This window comes from Onychostoma macrolepis, chromosome 05, assembly GCF_012432095.1.
Source record: "Onychostoma macrolepis isolate SWU-2019 chromosome 05, ASM1243209v1, whole genome shotgun sequence".
NCBI classification, from domain to species: Eukaryota; Metazoa; Chordata; class Actinopteri; order Cypriniformes; family Cyprinidae; genus Onychostoma; species Onychostoma macrolepis.
In genome coordinates, this window is record NC_081159.1 from 14992695 (window position 1) to 15006065 (window position 13371).

General features: G+C 40.3%; 1 protein-coding gene across 3 annotated transcripts; it reads left to right on the forward strand.

The window, feature by feature from the left end:
• The first annotated feature begins 224 nt into the window (after positions 1-224).
• On the forward strand, positions 225-13275 carry slc12a9 (solute carrier family 12 member 9). 3 transcript variants are annotated; one of them, XM_058774863.1, is made up of 15 exons: positions 245-376; positions 457-748; positions 1976-2189; positions 2319-2453; positions 2566-2703; positions 2801-3103; positions 3897-4004; positions 4155-4266; positions 4389-4546; positions 5398-5480; positions 5580-5704; positions 5867-6059; positions 6140-6314; positions 7127-7273; positions 11143-13275. In XM_058774863.1, the coding sequence occupies exons 3-15, from the start codon at positions 1994-1996 to the stop codon at positions 11955-11957; spliced, it is 2688 nt and encodes an 895-aa protein (XP_058630846.1). In that variant the 5' UTR covers positions 245-376; positions 457-748; positions 1976-1993; the 3' UTR covers positions 11958-13275. The 3 variants fall into 3 exon arrangements, with proteins under 3 accessions (XP_058630847.1, XP_058630845.1, XP_058630846.1); XM_058774864.1 differs by having other exon boundaries at positions 225-748; positions 1991-2189; XM_058774862.1 differs by having other exon boundaries at positions 226-748.
• Positions 13276-13371: the final 96 nt, after the last annotated feature.

Genomic DNA, 13371 nt, shown 5'->3' on the forward strand with positions numbered 1-13371 from the left:
TAAATTATAGCCTGACAAATAAAGGCAGAAAGTACCACGCCCATGTTAAGATTTCATACAGTGCTCCTTTTTTTGCATTTTAAGTGGGCCTGCATAGTGTACTTGATGCAACCTAAAATTAAGAAATATGTATGTGTTGTACTTGGTTTAATGTCAGATAAAATGGTTGACTGGTTAAACATCTAGTTTTTTAAATAACGAATCAAATAGTAAACGACACGGTTCTCTCATGTTCTACTCAAAATCGTCTCCCACTTGTGATATTTCAGCCGTCCTCTCAGTGAAGTCACATGGGCGCTTGCTCTGTCCCGTGACATTTGATTTTTTAACAAACTGAGGGGCAGGCGGGACAGTCCAGCCGTGCTGCAGTGTGAGAGTACGTGATCATTTCCTCCCCATGGATCGTTACATAATAGATTTATGTTTTCATTAGGTCTTGCTGTCTGTTGTTCATAGTCCGGTCCACAGGGGACACGACGGCGCGCTCCTCACCATCCGTCATGTCCCGGGGGGTTGATGATCACGAGATCTGAGGCTGCAGACCAAAACTTTCCACCTGCGATTCTTTAAAGAAACGAAACCAACCCGACATGATGCTCTGATGAAACATATCGGTTTCAGGACATCCTGCATCCACATTGTCAAAACAAGTAGTTTGGTTTCCTTGTGGTTTGGGCAGTTTCTTCCTAAAAGCGGAAGTTACATACCGCTTTTAGATTAGCGTCGCCGCTGTTGTTCGTAAGAACAGGTAGGTCATGTTAGCTTCTCCATCTCCTCACTGTACTTCACCGTTATATGTGTCATTATAACCTTAAACGCACAGGCATCCTTGAGTGCTTAGGGAGGTGGCGGTCTCATCTAGAATTAATGCCAGCTGCTTTTCTGGGATTAATGTCTGCTAACGTTAGTTTATTCAGACAACTATTCGGATGTTAGTTTCGCAGCGGGGTATTTTAATAGTCACATTATTATCTTTACTTGTATAGGACAGTAATACAATCGTTTTTCAACCGCGTACTTCGGATTGTTTACATGGTCATGTACTACTTCCGCTACTAGAAAGATGTAACGTTTGTTTTAAAAACGCGGTTCAGTAGGCGATCAAGGTCTTGCAGTCTCAAGGTTTTTATGGTCATGGAAAAGTCGATAAAATAGAAAAGTTTTAATCTTAAATAGAAAATATACAGGCCTGGAAAAAGTCGTGGGGATGAACAAAATACCAAGTCATTGACATTTATGGTGACAACAGCTCTAAATCCATCGGGTAGATATTTTTGAAAGCACAAAAAAAAAAAAAAAAAAAAAAACCTATATGAATAAATAATCTAATAATCATGAATTTGACACGACAAGAATAACTCATTTTTTATCATTTTAATTATTTTTTAATGATTTTAAAAAAGTTATTATATTACAACAATTAAAATACACATTATAACTCGTTTTTGAAAGAATTCTCACAAGCCTGCATTTATTTGCTCAAACATACAGTAAAACATTAATATTGGAATATAATTAAAAATGTAAAAGAACTGTCTTCTATTTTAAAATATATTTTAAGTTGTAATTTATTTCTGTAATGTCAAAGCAACCATTGCTCACATTATCCTTCAGAAATCATTGTAATATGCTGATTTGCTGCACAAGAAACATTTCTCATAATTAACAGTTGTTTTAGTTAAAATTTTTACTTTGATGCATAGGAAGTTTAAAAGAACAGCATTTATTTGAAATAGAAATATTTTGTAACCGTGTAAAAGTTTTTTTACTGTCACCTTTGAGCAATTTAATGTGCCCTTGAGGTATGAAAGTATTAAAAAAAACTTTACTGACCCTAAATGTGCTGTAGTGTATACATTATGAATGTTTGCGTAGTAATAATAATAGCTCAAAATCATGGCAAATGTTTAACAAATATATTGTTAATTTGGTTTGTATACTAACCAGGAAACACTCATATGGTTTCTTAACGCAGGTTCCTGTTTTTTAGACCATGGCAAACGAGCACTCTCCTCTTCTTGTTCACGGGGTGTACAGCATGATGGGTGATGCTGAAGATTCCAGGGCTGGATCAGCAGTGACAGGAGAGGGATCCCCCAAATCAAACCCCCGCAAACTCAACACCTTCTTTGGCGTCATGGTGCCCACCATCCTCTCCATGTTCAGTATTGTGCTCTTTCTTCGCACGGGTGAGTGAAAATGATGGGAAAAGACAGAGGTTGATGATCAGAGACTTTTTAAAGGATCCTCCCTCTGTGTGGCTCTAGGTGTGTTTTTGTACATTATTCATTCTGATACAGTGTATGTCGATTTTGCAGGTTTTGTGGTGGGGCATGCTGGTCTTCTACATGGTCTCCTAATGCTGTTGGTGGCCTACTTCATCATCTCCTTGACAATCCTGTCTATATGTGCTATTTCAACTAATGGTGCAGTGGAAGGGGGCGGGGCCTACTGTATCCTTAACCAATCTCTGTGCCATATAGATTGCTAGAATTCAATCATATGTGAATCTGTTGTTCATGAGTGTTTGAGTAATGTTGTTGGCCTTTAACTCTTTCGTATTAGTTATGATTAGTCGTTCTCTGGGACCAGAGTTTGGAGGCAGTATCGGCCTGATGTTTTACTTGGCAAAGGTATGTGCGTGTGGCGTTTATGTACTCGGCCTGGTGGAAGCCATTCTGGACGTCTTTGGGAAGGATCCAGGTGAGTGGTGCATTGAAAAAACTAAGCTGTCTTTGAAGCAATTGCATGTATATGGCTGGTATTTTACATTGAAGCGTCTCTTTTCTTGTCTCTCCAGGCTCTGCTGTGTCACATGGGCTGCGTGTGTTGCCCCAGGGTTATTGGTACACCGTGTTGTACTCCTCTCTAGTGCTGTTGCTATGTCTGGTGGTGTGTCTGGTTGGTGCTCATATCTACGCCAAAGCCTCTTTTATCATTCTGCTGGTGGTGACGGTGTCACTGATCTCTATCATCATTAGCCCCCTGATACTCGGTCCACAACAGTTCAACATCACACACACATATGGCAACAACCACACCGTCACTGTCAACCCCAGCTACACAGGCTTCAACGGCACTACGTTACAAAACAACCTCGGACGTGAGTAAGATGATGGTTGTGTGGTTGTAATGATGATCATTGAGGCTATTTAGCAGTTATATTTCAAAAGACATAAAAGGGAAATTAAACTGATCACGATTGTTTTGTGTGTTAGATGAAACATTTAGTTAAAAAAGGTGTATTGGGCAATGAGATATTGGATATTTATACTTGAGTAATGACATTAAAAAAAGAAAACAAAATAAAAATGGATATTCCTCATAGGAATATTTTGGTTTACTGATGGGAATTTTTATAATGTGTTTTTCCTATACAGTGTATACTATGTATATACTCTACCATTCAATAGATTCATTCAAAGATTTTCTTTTAAAGAAATTAATACTTTTATTCAGCAAGTTCTCACTGATAAATGGTTCTTGAGCAGCAAATCAGTATAAGACTGGAGTAATGCTGCTGAAAAGCATGGAAAAGAAATGAGAAGTTAACTTTGACCCATATACATATTGCCAGCAGCTTTACCATGATGATATTATTGTGGTGTGGTACATATGGAGAAATTAAAAGTATTCATCAGGTAGAACCTAATGCAAATATATTTAACTCCTTTATCTGTGACTTTGTTTATATTCAGAAAAAAATATTTCAATTATTCTATGACTCTGATCATAAACGCACAAGTTTGTGCTTAAAGACTGTGGATGACCTCAAATGCATCCCAACATAACCGCTTCTGTATTGCATTTTTTCATCAGGGGGAATAAAACTGTTTTCGTTTATTTATATAATTACTTCACTGGCATGAATTTTGTCCCAATGTCTCGCCCTGTAGCGCACTACTCTCTGGACTACAGTACCAACACAATGATGTCTTTTTCCACTGTATTTGCTGTGATGTTCACCAGCTGCACAGGCATCATGGCAGGAGCCAACATGTCGGGTACAAAACCAGACAACCGCAGACACCTTTATTTATTTGCATCCTCTTTTTGGTTTCTAATCTAATTGTGTTGACCTTTGCAATATTGATAACACTTGTATTATGGATGAGTGTCATAAACATGTAATTTGATTTGTCTCACTTTCTCAGGTGAGCTGAAGAACCCCAGTGAGTCAATACCTAAAGGGACCATCATGGCGGTGTCATACACCTTCACTGTCTATGTGCTTCTCTTTCTGCTCCTTAGTTCCACCTGCGACAGGTGCGGTTTACAACACTCAAGCCATATGGAAATTTACACAGTGTGTTTACACAATGCTTTGTTCTCCCTCTCATTTATCTCTACATTTTTCCTTCTGTCATTTCTTGGTCCCTATCTCTCAGGTTGTTGTTAATCAATGATTACGCAGTGTTTCAGCGTGTGAATGTGTGGCCTCCGTTCGTGACAATTGGGGTGTACTGCGCATCTCTCTCAGCTGCTATGTGCTCCATGATAGGAGCTTCTCGAATCCTTCACGCGCTTGCTCTGGACCAGCTTTTCGGTTAGTGTGCGTTTATGTGCATTTGTGGGTTTGGTCTGTTTAAGAGACATATTTCAGGCTGGAAACTGATACTGAGATGTTTGCGTTAGGTATGTTGACATCTCCACAAGAAGTGTTATGGGAAAACATTAGTGAGCAGTACTTGGAAAGCAGTATTCATGGTTTCTAAGGAAAATATGCTTAGTGAATGTTATTCAGTGTAACTTTTTGTCACATTTTGTAGGCTTTTATATGGTGTGAGAGCTCATATATCTGTATGAAAAGGTAAAACATTATATTTTAACTAATAGAATCATATTTCCTCTGACCATTTTCTACTCAAATCAGTTAACTGATGAGGCATAATCAAAATGAAAAAGCTATTCTTTTTGAGAAACTGATTTTATTGAATTTATTGAAAATGTAATTTTCTTCTCAAAACATATAAACAAATCATTCACAGGAATCTCAGAAAATGATTGATTACAAACAATATAGTTTCACACGATGTAACATTTTAACCACAGCTTACATCTATGTGTAGGGTTTATTTTCTTGATTTTACTCGATCAGAAGAGGAAAAACACCACTTGTATGATTTTAAATATTTACAGCAATTCTTAGTAGAAATGTTTTGCGTTACTTGCTGAAATTCCAGGATACATTACAAAGGCACTATTTGATTATAAATATATACAGATAAATGGTGAAACATGCATGACACCCTGGATATAATAAAGAATATTATGTCAACTAGGTTACATCGTTGTTTTGGCATGGCTTATGATATAAAGGTGTAATGTTATGCTGGAGTGATGTGATGGTACTGTACTGTTCTGTTGTATGTCAGTGTTTTGTTGATCTGGTTTCAGGTCTGCCTCTGGCTCCGGCTGCAGTCACCTCTAGCTCTGGGAACCCATGGGTGTCTGTGCTCTACACCTGGGGTCTGGTGCAGGTATAGGGAGCTCTGTGCATGTGTCTTCAATGATATTTCTGTGACACATGATATAAAGAATTTGTCTGTTAAGAGTGTGTATGTGTGTGTGTGTTGTAGTGTACACTGTTTGCAGGACAGCTGAATGTGATTGCTGGTATTGTGACAGTGTTTTACCTGTTAGCGTATGCGGCAGTTGATTTGGCCTGTCTGGCTCTGGAATGGGCCTCTGCTCCAAACTTCAGGTACTGCTCCAAGTGTGTGTGTGCGTGTGCATTTTGTAAGGTAATTTAGATTTTTGACCAATTTAATGCATCCTTGCTCAATAAAATTTTTATTTCTTACCGACTCTAAACTTTTTATCATTAGTATAATTATTTATCTTTTTTCTTCTCCTCTCTTTCCAGGCCAACATTTCAGATTTTCTCTTGGCACACATGTTTGTTGGGTATCATAAGCTGTGTGGTAATGATGTTCGTAATAAACCCAGTGTATTCCTCAGCCAGTATTGTACTGCTGCTGCTGCTCCTCCTATTCCTGCACTACCGCTCTCCCACCAGCAGCTGGGGCTACATCAGCCAAGCGCTTATCTTCCATCAGGTACCTTCACACACACACAAAACACATGTGAATGCACTGAACTTTAAATCCATGAGGTGGTCTTTCTGTGCTTCTTTCAGGTGAGAAAGTACCTTCTGATGTTAGACTCCCGTAAGGATCACGTAAAGTTCTGGCGGCCTCAGGTCTTGCTTATGGTGGCGAACCCACGCTCCTCCTGTCAGCTCATCTGCTTTGTCAACCAGCTGAAGAAAGGAGGGCTGTTTGTTCTTGGGCATGTGCAGATTGGAGATTTGGGTAGGACGCAGTAGGGAGCAATTGTATGATAGAACCCAAGGCTCACAAGGCATATAGAATAAAGATGGTCAGTTACCACATATGCATTTTATGACTATATAAGGTGTGTTCTCTTGCTGCTTAATCTCTTAAACAGTACAGAAAACTGTGTTCATGTTTACATGATGTTCCAGAATGCTAAACCGTTTCCTAAGTGCATGTAAGCAGGGTCATTGTTGCTATGTGTAATATCACAGAGTCAGTGTTTTTACACTTTGCATGGAAATCAAACCGCCAATGACAATGAATAACAGTCTATAGAAATCTAATTTAAGATCAAATAAATTGTATTGTTTTCTCATTTGAGCAAATCCATCATAAGCCCTGATGATTTCTTTTTCTTTTTTTGCAGCTAGTCTGTGTTTCTAAATGTTTCTCATTCCATTGTAATCTGTAATCTGTTGACCCAAGCCTACTGGATGGCTTGCCAGTTTTTTTTTTTTGTTTTTTTTGTTTGTTTTTTTAAAGAGTTCATTAACTTAAATGTATAGTGTACCAAAAAAATGTTTACTCGCTCACCCTCATGTCATTTCAAACCTGTTAAACCTGTTCATAACCAAACGATTTTAGTGAGCATTGGCTTTCATTGTATGGACAAAAAACACTGAGATATTTCTCGGAATATCTATATGATGACAGAATTGTAATTTTTGATTGAACTGTACCTTTAAGATTACTAAACAGTCTCCCTGATGTGAACACATTTTACTTTATCATGTTGTTGCACACTGGTTGTCAGAGAAGAAAAACATAATCTCTCTGAACTCTTACAGATATGTTGCCAGCAGACCCGGTGCAGCCACAGTATAATTTCTGGTTGAGTCTAGTGGATAAGTTGGGTGTGAAGGCCTTTGTGGATCTGACTCTCTCTCCGTCTGTCAGGCAGGGCACTCAACATCTGCTCCGCATTACTGGACTAGGTGAGACATTTCCTCATCACATAATCTTTACAGCACGTCAGGAAACATCAATTAGATTACATTCATCTTTACTGTTATTGTGTAAAGAATAAGTACATATCTAATGAAATAATATAGTAAATACATTATTGTATTTTTTTCAACACTGTTTCAACACTAGCTCAGCTAGTTCAGAGATGGTATCTGCTCCACAATGTTAAAAGTCATTCATATCTTTTAGGATTGACTTGTTCTTCTCATCTCATTTAAAGTAGTGTTTATCAGAATCAGAATGAGCTTTATTGGCCAGGTATGTTTACACATACAAGGAATTTGTTATAGTGACATAAGCTCCACAGTGTGACAGAATGACAGCAACGGGAGAGGACACAGATAATAAAAGAATAATATACAAATAGGCAATAGTGTGTGTACAGGTCTGATATGTGCAAATTTGAAATGAAAAAATAAGTATGTGTGGTGAATAAATAAATGTATAATAGTGTTGTGTGTTCCACGTTTAATGTCAAGTGTTCATGAGATGGATAGCCTGAGGGAAGAAACTGTTCCTGTGTCTGGTCGTTCTGGTGCTCGGAGCTCTGTAGCGTCGACCAGACGGCAACAGTTCAAAGAGGGAGTGTGCTGGATGTGAGGGGTCCAGAGTGATTTTGCCAGCCCTTTTGCTCACTCTGTACTGTATGAGTACAGTTCTTGGAGAGTGGGGAGGGTTGTACCAATTATTCGCTCAGCAGTCCGGACTACCCTCTGTAGTCTTCTGAGGTCAGATTTGGTAGCTGAGCTGAACCAGACAGTTATTGAAGTGCAGAGGACGGATTCAATGATGGCGGAGTAGAACTGTTTCAGCAGCTCCTGTGGCAGGTTGAACTTCCTCAGCTGGCGAAGGAAGTACAACCTCTGCTGGGCCTTTTTAACAATGGAGTCACTGTGAGTGTCCCACTTCAAGTACTGGGAGATGGTGGGGCCCAGGAACCTGAATGTCTTCACTGCAGTCACAGTGCTGTTCATGATGGTGAGTGGGGGGAGAGCAGGGGGGTTTCTTCTGAAGTCCACTATCATCTCCACTGTTTCGAACATGTTGAGCTCCTGGTTGTTAAGACTGCACCAGACAGCCAGCTCCTTAACCTCCTGTCTGTAAGCAGACTCGTCACCGTCCTGAATGAGGCCGATGTGTGTGATGTTGTCTAAAAACTTCAGGAGCTTGACAGAGGGGTCTTTAGATGTGCAGTCGTTCGTGTAGAGGGTGAAGAGCAGTGGGGAGAGGACGCAACCCAGTGCTGATCGTACAGGTGTTGGATGTGTATTTTCCCAGCCTCACTAGCTGCTGCCTGTCTGTCAGGAAGCTGTTGATCCACTGACAGACGGAGGTGGGCATGGAGAGCTGAGTTAGTTTATTCTGAAGGGTGTCCGGGATGATGGTGTTAAAAGCAGAGCTGAAGTCTACAAACAGGATCCTCGCATAAGTCCCTGGTCTGTCTAGATGCTGCAGGATGAAGTGCAGTCCTATGTTGACTGCATCATCCACAGACCTGTTTGCTCTGTAGGCAAACTGCAGGGGGTCCAGTGGAGGCCTTCAGATAAGCCAAAACCAGTCTTTCAAATGATTTCACGGCCACAGACATTAGAGCCACAGGTCTGTAGTCATTAAGTCCAGTAATTTTGGGTTTCTTCAGGACGGGGATGATGGAGTGTTTTAAGCATGAGGGGACTTCGCACAGCTCCGGTGATCTGTTGAAGATCTGTGTGAAGATGGGGGCCAGCTGGTCAGCACAGGTTTTTAGGCAGGCTGGTGACACACCATCTGGGCCTGGTGCTTTCCTTCTTTTGTTCTTTCTGAAGACCTGGCGCACATCATCTTCGCTGATCTGAATTGCAGGTGTGGGGGAGAGGGGGGTTGCTGGAGGTGTTAATGGTTGTGTGGAGAGGTGTTCAGAGCAGGTGTGGAGTGTTTTTTTTTTTTTTCAAACCTGCAGTAGAACTCATTCAGATCGTCTGCCAGTTGTTGATTCTCCTAGTGCTGGGGGATGGGGTCTTGTAACTGGTGATATCTTTCATACCTTTCCACACTGAAGCAGAATCACTGGAAGAGAATTTGTTCCTTAGCTTGCCAGAATAATTCCTCTTTGCCACTCTGATCTCCTTTTACAGAGTGTATTTGGCCTGTTTATACAAGACTTTATCACCCTTTTTGTAAGCATCTTGTTTGGCCTGACGGAGCTGTCTTGAGTTTTGCAGTGAACCATGGTTTGTCGTTGTTGTAAGTTAGATGAGTCTTGGTAGGAGTGCATATATCCTCACAGAAACCGATATAAGATGTTACAGTCTCTGAGCTCGGCCAGATCAGTGGCAGCAGCTTCAAAAACAGTCCAATCAGTGAGGTAGAAACAGGCTTGTAAAACCCGCTCTGTTTCATTAGTCCATCTTTTAACAGTTTTTAATACAGGTTTAGCTGATTTCAGTTTCTGCATGTTGGTCGGTATGAGATGAACCAAACAGTGATCAGAGAGTCCTAAAGCTGACCGTGGGACAGAGTGATATGCCTCCTTTATCGCTGTGTAACAGCGATCCAATATATTACTGTCTCTGGTGGGACATGTGATGTGCTGTCTGTATTTTGGCAGTTCACGGGAGAGATTTGCTTTATTAAAGTCCCCAAGAATGATTAAAACAGAGTCCGGGTGTTTTTGTTCTGTGATCTGATCAGCGAGTTTCTGTAAAACTGAGCTCATGTGTGCTTGCGGTGGAATGTAGACACTCACGAGAAAGAACGAACAAATCTCCTGCGGCGAATAGAACGGTTTGCAGTTAATGAAGAACGTTTCTAGATCAGAACAGCACATCTTCTTTAACACCGTTACATCTGTACACCAACTCTCATTGTTGTAAAAGCACGTCCCGCCGCCGCGCGATTTCCCAGTTGATTCTGCGTCGCGATCTTCTCTGATCAGCTGGAAGTTAGACAGACTTAACCCGCTGTCTGGTATGGCGTCGTTCAGCCAGGTTTCTGTGAAACACAGAGCAGCAGAGTTTGAAAAATCCTTGTTTGTCCGGAAGAGCAGAAGGAATTCGTCCGTTTTGTTCGTCCTTTTTTTTTCGTTTTGTGGAATTCAGCATGCTTTGTTTCAAAAACTATTGTCATTATTCTGCTTCCATAAGCAGGTCATCCCTGGTAAAACTGATCGTGTTTGAGAAACAAAAAACAGGAAAAACAAACGAAAACAGTACAAACACTGAAGAGCAAAGCACTGTAGCTGCCATCTGCTGCGCCATCTTAGATCTTATCCTTTAAGCAGGAAATTCCTATTGAGATAAAAGATCTCTTCTTCCAGTCTTAGTCAAGAGGCAGCATGTATAATTTCACTTAAAAAAATAAATAAAAAAAAACTACTTCACACATTAAAATACATACACTGCATAAGAATACAGCAACATGTTTCCTTTAGAGCGGTTTGTAAAAACTTTAAAGGTATTCAGTGAAAGAACATCCTTCAAGAATGTTGAGTAATTGTATGCAGATAAACTTGTACCTATATCTTTTTTTTCCTGTGAATGAGCACTGTTATCACACAAGTAATCATCACATACTGTAGATTTTCTGATAGTCGCATTCTTCTTTTAAACATATTTTATCTGAGTTGAGTCTGTGCTTCTTGTGATGTACTAAAAGGCAAGTTGATGGCGAAATAATGGCAAGAAACATCTTTCTATAGACTTTTGTGTTGCATGCCAAAACAAACACGACAGGAGCAGCCAGATTCACAAACAAATTTTTTTATGAGTTATTTTAGTTATTATGAGTTATTTCTGTTTAGTGAATCAAAAACTAGTGTCGCTCGACTCTTATGAGCCATTTCTCTTCTCTTCTTTTCCAGGAGGCATGAAGCCTAATACTCTGGTCTTGGGCTTCTATGACAACTGCTATCCAGAGGACTACTTTCTGCAGGACCCAGTCTTTTGTGAGGGTGATAGGGGTGAGGGGGATAATTTCGGGGTGGACCTCCCATCCTTACAGGCTTATTTTCCACCGGTGCGCCATGCCGAGAGTCCTCGCGCTCTGCAGCCTGAGGAGTATGTGAGCATCATCCAAGATGCCATAAAAATGGGCAAGAATGTTTGTTTAGGCCGCTACTTTTTCCAGCTGCCGCCTGAGGCCAAAGGCATAAGGGGAAATGACAACGTGGACACCATTGACGTGTGGCCAACAAACCTTCTGTCCCCAGGCAGCGCCAGTTACGCAGACGTGTCCAGTCTTTTCCTGCTTCAGATGGCGTGCGTCTTAAACATGGCCAACAGGTGGCGCCGTGCGAGGTTACGAATATTTGTCTGTGTGGAGTCAGAATCGGGAGACCAGGGCTGGCTGGCCAAAGAGGAGCAATTTAGAGAGTTGCTGGGAAAACTGAGGATTCGTGCCGCTATTAAGATTGTGGCATGGGATAATGTGGCACGCATGTGTAGAGGGCCAAACTCTGAGGGTCAAAAAGTGACAGAGGACTTCCTGTGTGCCGTGAATGCTCTGCTGAGGGAATACAGCTCTACGGCAGCGGTCCGCTTCCTGTATTTGCCCCACCCTCCCTCCAGTTCCCAGCTGTCACAGCAGTACCTGACACAGCTGGACACACTGACGCGAGACCTGGGTCCAACTCTCTTGATTCACGGGGTCACACCGGTAACATGCACGGAACTCTGAGAAACAATATCCAAAATGTAAAGATCCAAGTGTGATAGAGATAGAGAGGAACATCTGGAATGTTAGTGAGTGGAATACAAGTGTATTTCGATTCCTAATATTCACTGTTGGTGGGTGATTTTTGAGGACCTTACATCATAAACTGGTAAAATATGTGCACTTGGTAAAAATCTTATTTAATAACAGATGGTTGGAATTTGTGTTATTGGGTATTGGGTGTGTTTTGGGTTTATGGGTAAATACTGTCATATCATGATTATATTTTTGTGTTCTCCATGCACCTCTGTTTGTTCCCGTTAAATTTAGTGTTGGTGGAAAGGGAGTGCTTGCATATTCTGTGATCAATGTTTATGTGTTTGTGCAAGATACAATATAGAAAAAATAATGTTAGCTAATTAGGATGGAAAGAGTTTGTCTTAAATGAGATGTGGTTACAGTTGGCACAGTAATAGGGTAAAGTGAGTCTGTTAACTCACTTTTTGTTTGCGTTTTGTTATTGTAATGCACTGTTGGGGAATTTTGTTAATTATTTCTGTTTTTTCTTGATGTAAACGGGCCCTTTGACCCCCTTGTGATCCAGTTAAGAGCTTGTAAGCCATTGAGGAGCCCTTGTGGGTTTGGGTCATTGTTGGTGTCATGGCAGAACTGCTGCTCTCAGCTTTGCGTTTAGAGCTCTTGCATTGGATTTGCATATTTACTGCCAATTATATAGACGTTATTTATTATTATTAATATTACGTGTGTGTGTGTGTGTGTATATGAGTAAGTACGTCGTCTTGTGCACCATTTTTCATTAAGTCTGGATTTCATATTTCAGATTTTGTGTGTTTCTTGCCGTTTTTACCGTTCAAACGCCCTGTTTATGATTCTGCTGACTGGGTTGAAGTAGAGCAGGGAACCATGAATGGTGTCTGATTGGTCAGGGCTAAAGATGATGTTTGTGTTGAGTCTGTGCTGGTCTTTGTGAAGTGAAAAGGGACACTGGTTTAAATAATACTTGAATATTTTGCACATTTGCGCATGTGTTAAGCGTTAACAGAAAAGCAATGCCAAAGCCCAAGAATGTCAGGCCTTTATCATATCTGTAATAATCGGAGTCTTATGTTAAATAATTGCTACATGTGTACAAGTAATTCCATTCTGTACATTTTATTATATATAAAAAAATGTTTGTTTGTTTTTTAACAGTGCTTGAGTATGCAAAGATTGCTTTAGACAATCCAGTTTCCATATAATCTGAAGTATTTAGAGATCAAAAATCGAAGAGCGCAATCATGACTGAATGTAGACTGCGATTAAAGAAAATATTTCAGTCGTCTTTTTTTCTTCATTGCCTCTTTCTTTATGCTGTTCCTTCAGTTTAGATTGCATGTGTTAGTTTTGCATTATGGAAAAGCAATAAATACATTATGTA